This window comes from Podarcis raffonei, chromosome 4 (genome assembly GCF_027172205.1).
Source record: "Podarcis raffonei isolate rPodRaf1 chromosome 4, rPodRaf1.pri, whole genome shotgun sequence".
Classification (NCBI taxonomy): domain Eukaryota; kingdom Metazoa; phylum Chordata; class Lepidosauria; order Squamata; family Lacertidae; genus Podarcis; species Podarcis raffonei.
The window spans coordinates 8,788,401-8,806,778 of NC_070605.1; the positions used below are offsets into that span (position 1 = coordinate 8,788,401).

Sequence of the window (18,378 nt, forward strand, 5' to 3'; positions counted from 1 at the left end):
GGACCTTTGTTGGCAAGGTGATGTCTCTACCTCTCAAGATGCTGTCTAGGCCTGTCATTGCCCTTCTCCCATGAAGCAGGCGTCTTTTAATTTCGTGACTGCTGTCACCATCTGCAGTGATCATGGAACCCAAGAAAGTAAAATCTCTCACTCCCTCCATTTCTTCCCCTTCTGTTTGCCAGGATGTGATGGGACCAGTGGCCATGATCTTTGTTTTTTTGATGTTGAGCTTCAGACCATATTTTGCGCTCTCCTCTTTCACCCTCATTAAAAGGTTCTTTAACTCCTCCTCACTTTCTGCCATCAAGGTTGTGTCATCTGCACAATTAACTGCATTAATTAACTGCCACCCCCCAAACCCAGTGGGGAGACCCCAACACGGCCCCCTTGCACAATATTTAATTTGATTCCCGGCCGTCAGAGAGGCAGCGGCAGTTCATTACTCGGTTGAATAATAAACCTAACCCCAACCACCACAGGGAACAGAGAAATAAAACTACGCACACTTTTAATTCCACCCAAAATCTGCGTGGGCCTTGATAAGATATTGCGCACTAAAACACCGCAGCTCTCCCCATCATTTTCAATTTAATTCATCCCGAATTAATAGAGATTTTACTACTCTCTCCCCAAACTGCAACTTCACGAAATAAAAAGGCAGTTTGGGCTGGCTTGCCGAGGGAATGCAATCCTTCCTTTTTGCATTTTTTTGATTGGATGCGTTCTGGATGCCTCCTTCGCTCTGCAGATAATGACTGAATAACCCCCTCAAATCTTAAAAAGCAGAGACATCACCTTGCCAACAAAGGTCCGTATAGTTAAAGCTATGGTTTTCCCAGTAGTGATGTATGGAAGTGAGAGCTGGACCATAAAGAAGGCTGATCGCCGAAGAATGGATGCTTTTGAATTATGGTGCTGGAGGAGACTCTTGAGAGTCCCATGGACTGCAAGAAGATCAAACCTCTCCATTCTGAAGGAAATCAGCCCTGATTGCTCACTGGAAGGACAGATCCTGAAGCTGAGACTCCAAGACTTTGGCCACCTCATGAGAAGAGAAGACTCCCTGGAAAAGACCCTGATGTTGGGAAAGATGGAGGGCACAAGGAGAAGGGGGCGACAGAGGACGAGATGGCTGGACAGTGTTCTCGAAGCTACCAGCATGAGTTTGACCAAACTGCAGGAGGCAGTGGAAGACAGGAGTGCCTGGCGTGCTCTCTTCCAGGGGGTCACGAAGAGTCGGACACGACTAAACGACTAAACAACAACAACAACAACCCCCTCAAATTTAGTTATACGGTGACAGGAGGCTGGGTGAGTTGCGAGGCTGGGGCGGCGGCAGACACGACTGGCTCTTCGCGGCCACGCTGCCATCCATCAGGATCTGCAAGGCCTTTTGTGCAGAAGGGGGCCTGTTTATTTGGATTCCCTGTTCCCGCGGTTGACATGGCAACGCAGGGTGCCACACACTCGGCTGGGGGAATTTTGATTGTTATCTCCCCCTCACAGCACCGGGAGCCGGGGAAAATGTTCTGCGGTGTGGTGGGGGGGGGGGGAAAGAAAGGAGGGAGGTTGCTTCTGTCTAAAAAGCAAACCGCAAAAGTCTTGGGGAGTCCCAAGGAGGCTGAAATATAGGTGCTGCGTTTACAGCCTAAATTCTGCAAAGCACAAGGGTGGGGGGAACAAGCCGGAGGCTGAGATATGAGATAACGAATTCGGTTTCCCAAGAACCTCTGTTTTTATATTTAGATATAGGGACGCGGGTGGCGCTGTGGTCTAAACCACTGAGGCTCTTGGGCTTGCCAATCAGAAGGTCAGTGGTTCAAATCCCCGCGACGGGGTGAGCTCCCGTTGCTCGGTCCCTGCTCCTGCCAACCTAGCAGTTCAAAAGCATGTCAAAGTGCAAGTAGATAAATAGGTACCGCTGCGGCGGGAAGGTAAACGGTGTTTCCGTGCGCTGCTCTGGTTCGCCAGAAGTGGCTTAGTCATGCTGGCCACATGATCCGGAAGCTGTCTGCGGACAAAGGCCTATAGAGCGAGATGAGTGCGCAACCCCAGAGTCGTTCGCAACTGGTCAGGGGTACCTTTACCTTTTTATATTTAGATATATCTTATTAAATTTCCAGAGATTTCTCATAAGCATTCCAATACGTAAAAGATTTTTCTTCTGTCTCATCGACTTCCCACCCCATTTTCCATTTTCTTTTATTCCTCCCCTTTGCTGCACCCTATCTTCCCTCTATTATATCATAACATTAATACAATAACCTCTAATTCCTTCTGCTGCTCCTAGTTCAAATCCTGCTCACGAATTCATCGTACCCTAGTAATTCTTTAAATAGTTCAAAAAAAGGCTTCCATTCTTCCATAAAGCAATCATCATTAAGTTCTCTTATTTTAACTGATTAAACTGTTTCAGCATTTTTCTGCATAACAGATCCTCGCTGCTGTAGTTACATACATAAATAACTTAACCATCTTTTTGGAACTTCTGTACCTATAATCTCTAGAAGAAAAGTTTCAGTTTTTCTTTTTTTCTTTTTTAAAAAGTATAATCACTTTAAACATCTTTTTTATCTCATCATATATCATTTCCCCAAATTCCCTCGCAAGTCCACCACATATGAAAGAACCATCTATCAGTGGTGTCCAAACTTTTTTCAAAGAGGGCCAGATTTGATGAAGTGAACATGCGTGAGGGCCGACCAAAGTTGTTTACACTTCCAGCAGTCATTGCGTAGACCCTCCCAAACAAAACGAAGAAAAATATGCAACATTCATTAAAAAAGCTGACTACGACTTGCAAAATAAGACAGATTACGGAGGGTTCTCTTACCACTTCCACTAACATCTCCTGGCGCAAGAATCTCCTCAGCGGGGCTTGAAGCTGGGGAGACAGAAGAAATCAGAGCGATTTAGGGATGTCACCAAACGCCCCAGGGGGATCTTAGCACTGACTTCTCAATCGTGACAGTGTGGAGAAGCAAAATACCGTATTTTTCGCCTCATAGGACGCACTTTTCCCCCTCCAAAAATGAAGGGGAAATGTGTGTGCGTCCTATGGGGCGAATGCAGGCTTTCGCTGAAGCCTGGAGAGCGAGAGGCATCGGTGCGCACCGACCCCTCTCGCTCTCCAGGCTTCAGGAAGCTATCCGCAAGCCATGCGGGAGTTCCCGCGGGCTCACAAGGCTTGCGGGCAGCAGCCTGCAGCCCGAGGAGCCCTAGGGAGGGCTCCCTGTGCTTTGGGCGGGTGTGCGCCAGGCTTGGGGCGGCAGCCGCGGCTGGGGGAGGGGAAATAATTTTTTAATTCATTCCCCCCACAAAAAAACGAGGTGCGTCCTAAGGGCCGGTGCGCGCTATAGGACGAAAAATACGGTAATATTAATAATTATTTATTATTTATACTCCACCTATCTGGCTGGGTTTCCCCAGCCACTCTGGGTGGCTCCCAACAGAATATTAAAAACACAATAAAACATCAAACATTAAAAACTTCCCTAAACAGGGCTGCCTTCAGAAGTCTTCTAAAAGTCAGTTGTTTATTTCCTTGACATCGGATGGGAGGGTGTTCCACAGGGCGGGCACCACCACTGAGAAGGCCCTCCGCCTGGTTCCCTGTAACTTGGCTTCTCACAACGAGCAAACCGCCAGAAGGACCTTGGCACTGGACCTCCGTGTCCGGGCTGAATGATGGGTGTGGAGACGCTCCTTCAGGTCTACTGGGCCGAGGCCGTTTAGGGCTTTCAAGGTCAGCACCAACACTTTGAATTGTGCTTGGAAACGCACTGGGAGCCAATGAAGGTCTTTCAGGACCGGTGTTATGTGGTCTTGGCGGCCACTCACCGTCACCAGTCTAGCTGCCACATTCTGGATTAGTTGTAGTTTCCTGGTCACCTTCAAAGGTAGCCCCACATAGAGTGCATTGCAGTAGTCCAAGAGGGAGATAACCAGAGCATGCACCACTCTGGCGAGACAGACTGCGGGCCGTGAGGGTGTCAGCCGTAGTACCAGATGGAGCTGGTAGACAGCTGCCCTGGACACAAAATAGATAGCCCCCCGAACAAGCCCCACCTCTGTGGCTTGCAGGTCCCCGGCATGCATGCAGTCAGAGAAGTCGGAAGGTTATTCCAGCCAAATATCCCCATAGAATTATTCCCGAGGGAGATTATGAATGGCATTAACCGACATCAGTTTTTCCATCAGGCTTAGGGATTATTGCAACCTGACTTTAGAACGGGGAAAGGTGGGACAGCTGTGCCCCTTCTAGATGCCACCCCTCCCCAAACTGCCCCACCTCCAGCGATAATTCCAACTGGCCATTATGCGAATGTATAAAAGCTCTTATTTTTTATCCCCTTTCCATTTCATATTACGTCCTGTAGACTGCAGGTCAAAACGTAAACCACATCGAGTGCTTTGGTTAGAAAGGCAGGAAATAAAGCTAGGAAACAAACAATTTAGCATCTCCTGCCATCTCTTGGTCACTTTTCAGCGTGACACAGACTTTTCTCCTCTAGAGGGGGAACACCGAGAGAGGGAGGGGGCAAGGTGGCGAGGACCGGGAAACCAAAATTAAATTTCCACTCTCCATCTCTGCACATGGCTCTGTCTCTGGCTGAAAGGAGCCCAAATGTCTTGAAACAATGATGGAAACCCAAGCAAGTCAGAATTAAGCATCTGAAGGAACAGAGAATATGTACATTTCCAGATTCATTTACACCAGGGATAGGTAAGCCAGAAGCAGCTGAATTTCATCCAGTCCTCAGGGTCTCTTCCCTCTGACCAGGTGGGTGGGAAAAGGGCTTTAGCGCCAATTACCGTTTTTTTCGCCCTATAGGACGCACTTTTTCCCCTCCAAAAATGAAGGGGAAATCTGGGTGCATCCTATGGGGCGAATGCAGGCTTTCGCTGAAGCCTGGAGAGCGAGAGGCATCGGTGTGCACCGACCTCTCTCGCTCTCCAGGCTTCAGGAAGACACCCGCAGCCTAGGCAGCCCTGTCTAGGCTGCGGATAGTAGTGTGCTTCCCGGAGCGCCGGGCGCGCTGAAAGCAAAGCACCCGGCGCTTCAGGAACACATCCGCAGCCTAGCCACGCTGCGGATAGCAGCCTGCCGCCCGGCGGGCGGGGCGCCCTGAAGCAGAGCGCCCCGCGCGCCGGACAGACACCCGCAGTGTGGGGAGCCCTGCAGGAGTTCCCCGCAGGGCTCCCCACGCTGCGGATAGCAGCCTGCCGCCCGGCAGGCGGGACGCCCTGAAGCAGAGCGCCCCTCGCGCTGGGCATACATCCGCAGTGTGGGGAGCCCTGCAGGAGTTCCCCGCAGGGCTCCCTACGCTGCAGATAGCAGCCTGCCGCCCGGTGGGCAGGGCGCCCTGAAGCAGAGCGCCCCTCGCGCCAGGCAGACATCGGCCAGCCCCACAAGCTCGGGGGACAGCAGGGAGGCGCAGCGCCGCCATCCCGCTGTTCCTCGACCTGGTTCGGTTTCCCCGACCTGCTTTTGGGGGGGAAATAAAGGAAAATTTTTTTTCCTTTATTTCCCCCCCAAAAAACTAGGTGCATCCTATGGGACGGAGCGTCCTATGGGACGAAAAATACGGTATGTAATTTCTGCTCCTTTTTAAATGGAAATTCCCTTATTCCGAACAGGATTCCTCGCAAGACACGGGAAAAGTTGACAGCTATGGATCCGTGCGAGATCACAGTACCCAAAAGACGCACATTTTTCAGGGACACGCTTGTATGCGTGTTTTGGTGTGCCGCACAATATTGCAGCCCCCCCCCCGCACCCTTTTTTGGGTAGGGAAAACGCTTTTTCAAGGCAAGATCTCGGCACGAAATCGTGCAAGATCACGGCACCCAAAACTGCCTCCCTGTTCTCTCGCGAGTGTCCCCTTTTTCCCAGGACATTTGCGGGGGGCGCAATTAGGATAGGTAAAGAGTGTTGGGAAAGCCTTGCTTACAAACTTTGACAAGAAAAAAGGTGAAATCTGAGTGGAGTTACTAAGAATTAAACACACAGACCTCTGTTTGATTTTGTGCAATAAGACTGGCCCGCTACTGGAACCCGACCCATGACGTCTGGGTGATGTGGTCCTCAGCAGAGAAGCCCCGCTGCCCTATGTGTACATAGAGGTATCCCTACCCTCTACTCCCCCCCCCCACCAAAGCAGCACACATTCAAGAAAGCATCTTGGCAAATCTTACGTCCTCCATTCCTTCTATATGCGACTCAATCTCTTGCACTATCCGGGCGTTCCGTTCCACCTCTTCGGCGCTCCTCATCCCTTTGTTGATCCTCTCAGCCACCTGTTTGATGCTCCTCTGAGCTTCCATCAGGAACGGGTGGTCGGGGTGGGCTTCAGGTGTGTGCTTGAGAAGGTCCTGGTGGGAGAAAGCGCAGTGGAATTATATAATAATAATTTATTATTTATACCCCACACATCTGGCTGGGTTTCCCCAGCCACTCTGGGCGGCTTCCAACAAAACACTAAAATACAATAACCTATTAAACATTAAAAGCTTCCCTAAACAGGGCTGCCTTCAGATGTCTTCTAAAAGTCTGGTAGTTATTTTTCTCTGGTGGGAGTACATTCACAGGGCGGGTGCCACTACTGAGAAGGCCCTCTGCCTGGTTCCCTGTAACTTGGCTTCTCGCAATGAGGGAACCGCCAGAAGGCCCTCGGAGCTGCACCTTAGTGTCCGGGCTGAACAATGGGGGTGGAGATGCTCCTTCAGGTCTGCTGGGGCTTTGAGGCCGTTTAGGGCTTTAAAGGTCAGCACCAACACTTTGAATTGTGCTTGGAAACATACTGGGAGCCAGTGTAGGTCTTTAGAGCAGGAAATGGATATATATATATATATTGCAGAACCTGCCTGGGCCAAAATGTCAAATTTGCTCCACATTATCTCATTAGTTTCCGATTCCTTCCCTCCCCCAAGTCCTTACGACTTCCATAGATGCAAATGTCTGGGTCATTTAAGACTACAGTGGTACCTTGGTTCTCAAACGCCTTGGTACTCAAACAACTTGGAATCCAAACACTGCAAACCCAGAAGTAAGTGTTCCGGATTCCGAACCTTTTTCGGAAGCCAAACGTGCTCCATTTTGAGTGCCACACTTCCGTTTTGTGTGTTACGCTGAGGTCTGTCTTTTTGCTATTTATTTTGAATTTTTGTTTTTGCAGCTCTTTTTGTTTTGTTTTTGTGACTGTGTGGAACCCAGTTCAGCTACTGATTAGTTGATTGTGTGACTGCAGTACACTATTGCTTTCATTTTATGGATCAATGGTCTCATTAGATAGTAAAATCCATGTTAAATTGCTGTTTTAGGGGTTGTTTTTAAAAGTCTGGAACGGATTGATCCATTTTGCATTACTTTCTATGGGAAAGCGTGCTTTCGTTTTGGAACGCTTCGGTTTTGGAACAGACTTTCAGAACGGATTAAGTTTGAGAACCAAGGTACCACTGTATATAAAACCTTTAACCATGGAATACCCATGGAGAATATATATATATATATATATATATATATATATATATATATAACTTTATTATTTGCAGTGGAAATCTTTGAATGAGTCTCTTTGGAGCTGCGCTGTTACTTTGTACTTTTGTCCTTTTCATCTGGGGGGGACGGACATGTTTTGTTTTATATCTCTGACTTCTTCATTGTTAGGTTTGCACTTTCCTCCTGGTAATAAATCAATTAAACGAAATAGGTCCTAATGAACTCATCAGCGTTTTGCCGCCAATTTCTTCAAACTTACTCACATTTTTCTATGCAGTTTAGCCTCACACATGTTTTTGCAGATTTCCCAAATGTAACGAATTTTGGCAGGCTAGTTTCACGAATATACATTCATTTACAAGCTCATTTGAACCTGGACTAAACACCTTTAGGCACATGCTTTTTGGCTGGAGAACCGCATTGCAGAATTCGAAGGAGCGCAACTTGCGAAAGGATCCCGGGTTTTGATTTGCCCATCGGGGCTGGAAAGTGTGACGCAGGTAGATCTGCAAATGCATGTTGTTGTTGTTTAATCGTTTAGTCATGTCCGCCTCTTCGTGACCCCCTGGACCAGAGCGCACCAGACACTCCTGTCTTCCACTGCCTCCCGCAGCTTCGTCAAACTCATGTTGGTAGCTTCGAGAATACTGTCCAACCATCTCGTCCTCTGTGGTTCCCTCCTCCCAACATCAGGGTCTTTTCCAGGGAGTCTTCTCTTCTCATGAGGTGGCCAAAGTACTGGAGCCTCAGCTTCAGGATCTGTCCTTCCAGTGAGCACTCAGGGCTGATTTCCTTCAGGATGGATCGATTTGATCTTCTTGCAGTCCATGGGACTCTCAAGAGTCTCCTCCAGCACCATAATTCAAAAGCATCCATTCTTCGGCGATCAGCCTTCTTTATGGTCCAGCTCTCACTTCCATACATCACTACCGGGAAAACTATGGCTTTAACTATACAGACCTTTGTTAGCAAGGTGATGTCTCTGCTTTTTAAGATGCTGTCTAGGTTTGTCATTGCTTTTCTCCCAAGAAGCAGGCGTCTTTTAATTTCGTGACTGCTGTCACCATCTGCAGTGATCATGGAGCCCAAGAAAGTATATTGAATCCCAAATCCGTTCCTCTGTTCCTTAGGCGTATTCTCCATCACCAAGCCATGCTTGAGGTCTTTAGCATTTCTGTGGGCGCATCCATCTCTCTCTGAAGCCTTAGCTGCTTTCCTTTCACCTGATTCCTAAAAGCCCACGCGCTGTTCCTGGAGAGCAACGGTGCCGGCAGGAAGGAAATGGCGTCCGAGCTGCTCCTTGGAAGCAAAGAACGAAGGCAAGGCCGGGAAAAGACGCTGCCTGCCTTTCTCCTCTTGGGCAATCCATCACAGGAAGAGTAAATAAAACTGGATGGTTAACAGTCCGTAGGTAAGTGCAGAGCAGTGGAGCTCAAGAGTAATTGGTGGTTTTTCAGTGCCAACAGGGTAGATGGGGATATCAATCAGGGAGGACCCAAAGCCCACCGGACAGAACCTGGGCAGGCAGAATGTTATTTGTGATGTTGGCAACATGGCCCGACAGGCAGACTTCTGGGGGCACCTTCCTCTCTCGCCCTGACCTCGCCACTGTCATCCACACGACGATCACCTCCAGACTGGATTATTGTAACTCGCTCTCCGTGGGGCTGCCCTTGAGACTGACCCAGAAACTCCAGCGGGTGTAGAATGCTGCGGCGAGATTCCTTACGGGGTCCTCGCTGCGAGATCACATTGACCCAGTGCTGTACCAGCTGCACTGGCTCCCAGTGCAGTACAGGATCAGGTTCAAGGTGCTGGTTTTAACCTTTAAAGCCCTATACGGCCTAGGACCCTCGTACCTACGGGACCGCCTCTCCTAGTATGTCCCACAGAGGAACTTAACAGTCTTCAAACAAAAACATTTTGGAGGTCCCAGGCCACAGAGAGGTTAGGCTGGCTTCAACTAGAGCCAGGGCTTTTTTGGCTGTGGCCCCGATCTGGTGGAACGCTCCGTCACAAGAGAGTAGGGCCCTGCGGGACTGCAAGACGGAGTTGTTCCACCAGGCCTTTGGCCAATGCACAGTCTGACCCCCTCCTTTGGCAATCCTCACAGAACTCTAGCCCAATGGTTGCCATTAATCTGACTGGAATTAATTTTATAATGAAATGATTTTAGAATGTTTTTACTGTTGTTAGCCGCTCTGAGCCCGGCTTCGGCTGGGGAGGGCGGGATATAAATAAAATTTATTATTATTATTCCAAGCGTGCCCCAGCCTCTCCAGATACAGCCTCCCTTCGCTGGCATATTAGGAAGTCCTCTGACGTATGGTTCATGAGAACCCGCCAAAAAGATCTCTGCCTTTCCTCAGTTCTCTCTCTCTCTGATGCAGCCTGACTATACGCCGATCCGTCTCTTGCTAAACAAACATTCCCGGCCGGAAACGTGATTCATCCCATCCTCCTTCCCAACTGAACGCCCCCCCCCCCCAGGGAACGCGGCTTCCTAGAAACCTGCCTGGGGAATGTGTCTCTCTCGCTTTTTCAAATGCCAGGAATTCCACGGGTTCCGACATTTGCTGGCAGTTTGTTAAATCGGAGGAGGCTTGGAGGGAAATGTCAGGACGTCGTGACATTCGATGGCAAGTCACGGGTGGGAAACCTGCAGTCCATCTAGTCTGACCCCACGCAAGGCAGGAAGCCTTTGCCCAACGTGGGATTCGAACCCGCAGCCCTGAGATTCGAGAGTCTCATGCTCTACCGACGGAGCTATCCCAGCCTTAATATGTATCATAATAACAAATGAAAACAATAGCCCACCCACAGTTTGAAAGGCCATAGACTGCTTACCCAAACCCTACAATCCTAGAATTGTAGTGCTGGAAGGGACACCCAAAGTCATCTAGTCCAGCCCCCTGCAATGCAGGAATCTCAGCGAAAGCATCCAGGACCGATGGCCCTCCAACACTCTGCTTAACAACCTCCCAGGAAGGAGAGTCCACAACCTGTCAGAAAGTTGTTCCTGATGTTGGAATCTCCTTTCTTGTAGCTGGAAGCCGTGGGTTCGAGTCCTACCTTCCAGAGCAGGAGAAAACAAGCACGCTCCCTCTTCCATGCGACAGCCCTTGAGATAGTTGGCGGTGGCTATCCTATCTCCTCTCGGTCTCCTCTTCTCCAGGCTAAACATCCTCAGCTCCTTCAACCGTTCCTCATCAGGCTTGGTTTCCAGACCCTTGGTCATCTTGATCGCCCTCCTCTGCACACCTTCCAACTTCTCAATACCTTTCGGTCCAGTATACCTGAAAGAGCGTCTCCATCCCCATCGTTCTGCCCAGACACTGAGGTCCAGCGCCAAGGGCTTTCTGGCGGTTCCCTTCCTGCGAGAAGCCAAGTTACCAGGGCCTTCTCGGTAGTGGCACCCGCCCTGTGGAACGCCCTCCCACCAGATGTCAAAGAGAAAAACAACCACCAGACTTTTAGAAGACATCTGAAGGCAGCCCTGTTCAGGGAAGCTTTTAATGTCTAATACGTTATTGTATTTTAGTGTTCTGTTGGAAGCCGCCCAGAGTGGCTGGGGAAACCCAGCCAGAAGGGCAGGGTATTAATAATAATAATAATAATTCTCAAATTGTGGTCCCCAGGCCTGGGAGAAGAGGGATGTTTTTGCCTGGCTCCTAGAGGGATGTAACGAAGGTTCCAGGTGAGCCTCCCTGGTCTCATCATCCTCATGATGATGGAAGCGGTTGGAGGATGGATGGCGGCTAACAGATTGAGACTGAATCCTGACAAGAGAGAAGTACTGTTTTTGGGGGACAGGAGGCGGGCAGGTGTGGAGGATTCCCTGGTCCTGAATGGGGTAACTGTGCCCCTGAAGGACCAGATGCGCAGCCTGGGAGTCATTTTGGACTCACAGCTGTCCATGGAGGCGCAGGTCAGTTCTGTGTCCAGGGCAGCTGTTTACCAGCTCCATCTGGTACGCAGGATGAGACCCTCCCTGCCCGCAGACTGTCTCGCCAGAGTGGTGCATGCTCTGGTTATCTCCCGCTTGGACTACTGCAATGCGCTCTACGTGGGGCTACCTTTGAAGGTGACTCGGAAACTACAACTAATCCAGAATGCGGCAGCTAGACTGGTGACTGGGGGCGGCCGCCGAGACCACATAACACCAGTCTTGAAAGACCTACATTGGCTCCCAGTACGTTTCCGAGCACAATTCAAAGTGTTGGTGCTGACCTTTAAAGCCCTAAACGGCCTCGGTCCAGTATACCTGAAGGAGCGTCTCCACCCCCATCATTCTGCCCGGACGCTGAGGTCCAGCGCCGAGGGCCTTCTGGCGGTTCCCTCATTGCGAGAAGCAAAGCTACAGGGAACCAGGCAGAGGGTCTTCTCGGTGGTGGCGCCCGCCCTGTGGAACGCCCTTCCAGCAGATGTCAAAGTGATAAACAACTACCTGACATTCAGAAGACATCTTAAGGCAGCCCTGTTCAGGGAAGTTTTTAACGTGTGATATTTTACTGTATTTTTGGTTTTTATGGAAGCCGCCCAGAGTGGCTGGGGAGGCCCGCCAGATGGGCGGGGTATAAATAATAAATTATTATTATTATTATTATTATTATTATTATTATTATTATTATCATCATCATCATCCTTGAGTTCTGGCCAGAGGTTGCCCATTCTTGCTGCCAGCCAACTGAGCGCTTTTGCTAAGTAAGAACGGGGGGCACGGAAGCTGCACCAGGTCAGACCTAGCCCTGCACCCAGTTTCCAACAGGGGCAAGCCAGCTGGCTTCTGGGAAACCCACAAGCAGGGCACGAAAGCCACGTCACTCCCTTGCTGCTAGTTCCCAGCATCACATATTCGCAGCTATGCTGCTCCTGAATATGGATGCTCCATTTTGCTATTGTAACTAACAGAAGAGATTTTCTGGAGGGGGGGTGTCCCTCCTTCCCACAACCCCCTTTTTAAAGCCAGCTGAGCCACTGGCTACCATCAAAACAAACGCCACAAGCAAATGGTGCGTTGCATACAGAATCCCCCCCCCTCAATATGTCTCAATTGCAGTTTTTGCTGATAAAAGCGTAGGGGGCAGATGTCAAATGGCAAACTTCGCCGGCCGAGAACTTCAGACGTTTCCCACCAAGCCTCTTGAAAACTGCCGGCAAATGTTTGTTAGCTTATCTTTTTATACACAGATATAAATATATAGCATGCACACATATGTTTATATAGTAGGAATCTGCCTAGTGTTTCCTAAGATCCACGTTTCAGGCGGCCCCGCCAAAGCCTTGGACAGTGTTATGTCTGGGATGAGCCATATATTTAGGATGAGTATACCCTGCAAAAATGATCTATAACCGAGGGAAGCACTAACCTGGTCCAGATTCAAAACCTGAGATTATCCAGGCCGGGGTAGAAAGGGAGGCAGCGGTTGATCAGCCCTCTAAAATCAGACAGCTGGGCTCAGAAACCCATCAAGCTATCTCATTGATTTTTGATTGTTATTTATGTTTTTGTACTGTGTTTTGTGCTGCTTTTATAATTAAGTGTTTTAAAGTGTCTTAAATTTGTTGTTAGCCGCCCTGAGCCCGGCTTTTGAACCGGGAAGGGCGGGGTATAAATAAAAATTTATTATTATTATTTATTATTGTCAAGCTGCTCTTTTTCACTGGTCGTGTTCACTGGCCTTTTTGCAAGTGAAGCTCCTCCCATCACTTGCCGCCCCTCCAGGAAAAAGGAACAAAATGGCAGTAGTTTCAGTTGCAGCGTGTCAAATTTGGGCCTAAATTGTCCTGGGTTTCAATCTCCAATGGCAGGGGCTGGAAATGTCTTTTATTTAATTTATTTATGCCCCACCTTTTTCCTCCAAAGGAGCTCAAGCTGGTGTATGTAGCTCTCCCCTCCATCTCATTTAATAACCCCCCCACAACAACCCTGCGAGGTATGTTGCGCCAAGAGGGCGAGCTGCTGGCTAAAGGCTCCTGGCAAAGGCTGGTTTGCACCTGATGTATTTTTACACTTGTCTAGATGTTGGTTGAAGAATGGATGCTTTTGAATTGTGGTGCTGGAGGAGACTCTTGAGAGTCCCATGGACTGCAAGAAGATCAAACCTCTCCATCCTGAAGGAAATCAGCCCTGAGTGCTCACTGGAAGGACAGATCCTGAAGCTGAGGCTCCAAAACTTTGGTCACCTCATGAGAAGAGAAGTCTCCCTGGAAAAGACCCTGATGTTGGGAAAGATGGAGGGCACAAAGAGAAGGGGACGACAGAGGACGAGATGGCTGGACAGTGTTCTCAAAGCTACCAGCATGAGTTTGACCAAACTGCGGGAGGCAGTGGAAGACAGGAGTGCCTGGCGTGCTCTGGTCCAGGGGGTCATGAAGAGTCGGACACGACTAAACGACTAAACAACAACAACAACAGATGCTGGTTAATGGCACAGGAGCAGAGCCAGAAAGGGAGGGGAAGAGATGGCAACCCTAATGGAGACGGTTTCATACACGCCTAAAAGTTGTGTGTGTGTGTGTGTGTGTGTGTGAAAGGAATTGGCAGTTTCTTCATTCTCTCCAGATGCAAAGAAGCTTCCTGCTGGCTTAAAGGCTTGGCGTTTTCCGAAAAGACGTCAATCCTACCAAAGCGATCTCCCACACGCTCTCTCCAAATGGCAGGGAAGAACAGGTTGCTTTCTTTCAAAACAAAGAAATAAATAAAACCCACTGGAGTCGCAGCAAAGGCCCTCATCTGTCTTGGCCTGGCTGTCGTCTTCTTCTTTGGCGATCCCTCGTAGCCAAGTAAGATTGTCTTCCATAAACACGGTTTTAATAATGAGTCCGTAAGTGACTGTGGAGGCCAGTTCTGGATCCAAACGTCCTTCCACATATCAAGGATATGTCCTGGCTTGTTTTGTTTTATTATTATTATTATTATTATTATTATTATTATTATTATTATTAATTTCTACTTCTTCTGGCTGGGTTTCCCCAGCCACTCTGGGGAGCTTCCAACAAAAGATTAAAAATACATTAAAACACCAGACATTAAAAACTTCCCTAAGCAGGGCTGCCTTCAAATGTCTTCTAAAAGTCAGATAGTTGTTTATTTCCTTGACGTCTGATGGTGGGGAGGGGTTCCACAGGGCGGGCGCCACCACCGAGAAGGCCCTCTGCCTGATTCCCTGTAACCTCACTTCTCGCAATAAGGGAACCACCAGAAGGCCCTCGGTGCTGGACCTCAGTTTCCGGGCAGAACGATGGGGGTGGAGACGCTCCTTCAGGTATACAGGACTGAGACCGTTTAGGGCTTTCAAGGTCAGCACCAACACTTTGAATTGTGCTCAGAAACGTACTGGGAGCCAATGCAGCTCTTTCAGGACCGGTGTTGTATGGTCTTGGCGGCCGAGAGAGTCATTTTGTTTTTGTTAAAAATAACCAAGCAAGTTTATAGTCCTTAAGGTTGCAGTTCTAAGCATGCCAAGCTAGGAACAAGAAGTTCCACGGACTTTGCGGGGTGAAATCTACACTGTAAGCCCTTCAGGATTTCTGCAAGTCTTCCTTGGTCAAGAAAGTTGGCTGAGTAGCAGAATATCAATATGGGAACGGTAGGGAAGGGGCTGCAGCTCAGTGGTTAGAGCGTCTGCTTTGCACATAGAAGACCCCAGCTTTGATGCCCAATGGCATTGCCACGTCGGGCTGGGAAGAGACTCACGTGCCTCAGATCTTGGAGAGCTGCTGCCAGTCAGTGCAGGAAATACCAAGCTAGCTGGACCAAGGGTCTGACATAGCGCGAGGCCACTTCCCGTGTTGCTCTTCCTTTCCCACTGGGCTTCGGAAATCTTGCTGCTGGGCTTTAGAAAGCCAGACAGGTGTGCAGGCTGTTAGTATTCCTGCTCCATGATTGCAGTCATGGGATTGTTGTCTTTCACATGACGGTGTATGTTTTGACTCCACAGAGTGGGAAGTGACGGAGACAGGATGTTTCTGCTACTGTGTTCCATGAAGTGGGACTATTGTCTTTTTCTCTTTGCTGTCTGATGCTAGAGAGAGAGGGAGCCATGTTGCAGTGCTCTGTGTGTGTTTATATGTAAATAAAGGTGGATTAGCCAAAATGCTGAGTTGCTGAGGTCTGTCACGCATGATGCACAAACTCTGCGGATCCCTAAGTGTGCCGGTGTCGGTTGGCATCGGTCGCTGTGATGTTCGGGCAGAAGAAAGCTTTTGAAGCTACCGAACAACTGACCAGGGGGGAGAGAATTTGCCAGCCGGGCATGTGTCTCTGCCAGGGTCCTACTCAAGTGTAGGCTGAACTCCTGACTAGAGAGAAACCCAGTGTGGAGTTAGTTGTCAGAGTGTCAGACTAGGCCCCGGGAGACCAGGGTTCGAATCCTGATTTTGCACTGCCGGAACGACGTAAGCGCAGAGATGAGGAGAAGATGCAGTCCCTGCTGTGGAGGAATGGCAGGCAAAATTAACGGACCATGCAGAAATGGCAAAACTTACTGAAAGAATAAGGAAGCAAGAGGAAAGAATTTTTAAAAGAAGAATGGGGGAAATATACAGAGTATTTGAATTATTATTATTATTACTATTATTATTATTATTTGGTAAACAATTAACTGCATTAGCAGGACTAATTTAACCCAAGCAGTTATGACTACAGTGGTACCTCAGGTTAAGTACTTAATTCGTTCCGGAGGTCCGTTCTTAACCTGAAACTGTTCTTAACATGAAGCACCACTTTAGCTAATGGGGCCTCCTGCTGCTGCTGCCCCGCCGCCGGAGCACGATTTCTGTTCTCATCCTGAAGCAAAGTTCTTAACCTGAAGCACTATTTCTGGGTTAGCGGAGTCTGTAACCTGAAGCGTATGTAACCTGAGGTACCACTGTATTAAGCTATTAGGAATGTAGAGAAAAATAATTGTAAGAAACGAAAGGGGAGATTTAGTAGTGAAAGTGGTTCCTGAATAAACCATGAAGGGAAGCGGGGAGGGAATTCAAACTATGTATGTATTTTGGATGGGTTTTTTTTTTTAAATTGTTTGTGAAGTGAAAGTGAAAATTTAAAAATAAAATACATTTTTGAAAAAAATGAAATCCTCACTTCAGGTAAGGGACTCACTTGGGTGACCATGGACCAGTCACAGTTTCTCAGCCTAACCTACCCCTCAGGGTTGTTGTGCAGACAAAATGGGAAGGAAGAGACCCGTGTGTGCCACCTTGAACTCCAAATAGGGTGATAAACGCCGCGAACAAACAAATAAAATGGTTTGCTGCAGTACTTTGGTTTGTGAGGACACGGACCACGAAGGATCTCGTTTCTCTTCTCTCTGGTGGGCTCAGAGCTCCTGAATGAGTAACTGTCTCTTTTCCTGGAATCAGATCCAAGCCTGCGGCTCTGACTCATAGGCATGCGAAGTATTCAAGGAATGCAGCTTGCCGAAAAGCACCTCTCAGCCCACCATCCAGGATCCAGGCAGCAGAACAGCTGGGCTAAATTGGACAACTTCTCAGGGCAAATAGAAGTTCGTAACTAGGTGCCAAGTTCCATTGAAATCCGGTGTCCTGCAAGAACATATCAGAGCTCTTCCATTCATCCCAACTGGGTTTGCCGAAAAGGTCCTTGAGAATTACCACCTTTTTTAAAATAAAAAACCCCAAAACAGAACTGGAAAGATGGAAGCATCCTTTTTCCTCTTTGCAGTAAATATTTGCTGGGCATTCGCTGAAGCGACTCCATTCAAGGAGAGTCGAGAAGCAGAATTCTAAAATAACAAGGATGGTGACTCAGTGTAGCTGCAACACAGATTGTTCCGCAAGTCTCTTGACTGGGCGGAAACGTTTTGCACCCTGAGAAGCAGAGCTTCCAGCAAAAAAACAAAACAAATGTCAAGTTTTTAGCTCGTTGGGTTGCTAAATATCTATTGCACTGTTCTCTGTTCCTCTATATCAGAAGCTGAATACTGCCATCAGTTTTTAATAATAATAATAAAGCAGAGACATCACCTTGCCAACAAAGGTACATATAGTTAAAGCTCTGGTTTTCCCAGTAGTGATGTATGGAAGTGAGAGCTGGACCATGAAGAAGGCTGATCGCCGAAGAATGGATGCTTTTGAATTCTGGTGCTGGAGGAGACTCTTGAGAGTCCCATGGACTGCAAGAAGATCAAGCCTATCCATTCCTAAGGAAATCTGCCTTGAGTGCTCGCTGGAAGGACAGATCCTGAAGCTCAGGCTCCAAGAGTTTGGCCACCTCATGAGAAGAGAAGACTCCCTGGAAAAGACCCTGATGTTGGGAAAGATAGAGGGCACAAGGAGAAGGGGACGACAGAGGACGAGATGGCTGGACAGTGTTCTCGAAGCTACAAACATGAGTTTGACCAAACTGTGAGAGCCAGTGGAAGACAGGAGTGCCTGGCGTGCTCTGGTCCAGGGGGTCATGAAGAGTCGGACACAACTGAACGACTAAACAACAACAACAACAACAACAAATAATAGTAGTAGTAGTAATAATAATAATAATAATAATAATAATAATAATAATAATTTGAATTTCTTATTTCTTCTTTGGCAATCACTCGTAGCTGAGTAAGATTGTCTTCCATGATCACGGTTTTAACAGTGAGTCCGTAAGTGACTGTGGAGGCCAGTTCTGGATCCACACATCCTTCCACAGTGGGGACACAGGTTTCCGGGCGGAAGTTGATCATGGTGTGGATTTGCCAAGTGTGCCTTCCTCTTAGCACGTTTCTCCCTTGCGTCCTGAGTTTGAGTGTCTTCAAAGCCCAGGACACCTTTGGTAAAGGCTGTTCTCCAACTGGAGCGCTCACAGGCCAGTGTTTCCCAGTTGTTGGTGTTTATACTACATTTTTCAAGATTTGTCTTGAAAG

The 18,378-nt window shown here is 48.4% G+C and overlaps 1 protein-coding gene across 1 annotated transcript in view; it reads right to left on the reverse strand.

Annotated features, from left to right (window-relative positions):
• The window catches only part of ARHGEF17 (Rho guanine nucleotide exchange factor 17), a 191,264-nt gene that overhangs the window by 37,172 nt on the left and 135,714 nt on the right, over window positions 1-18,378 (reverse strand). Inside the window, exons 6-7 of the mRNA XM_053385410.1 lie at window positions 6,199-6,375; window positions 2,834-2,884 (exon numbers count right to left, since the gene is read on the reverse strand). Of these exons, the coding sequence (XP_053241385.1) occupies window positions 2,834-2,884; window positions 6,199-6,375 (228 nt within the window). The remainder of the gene's footprint in view (window positions 1-2,833; window positions 2,885-6,198; window positions 6,376-18,378) is intronic.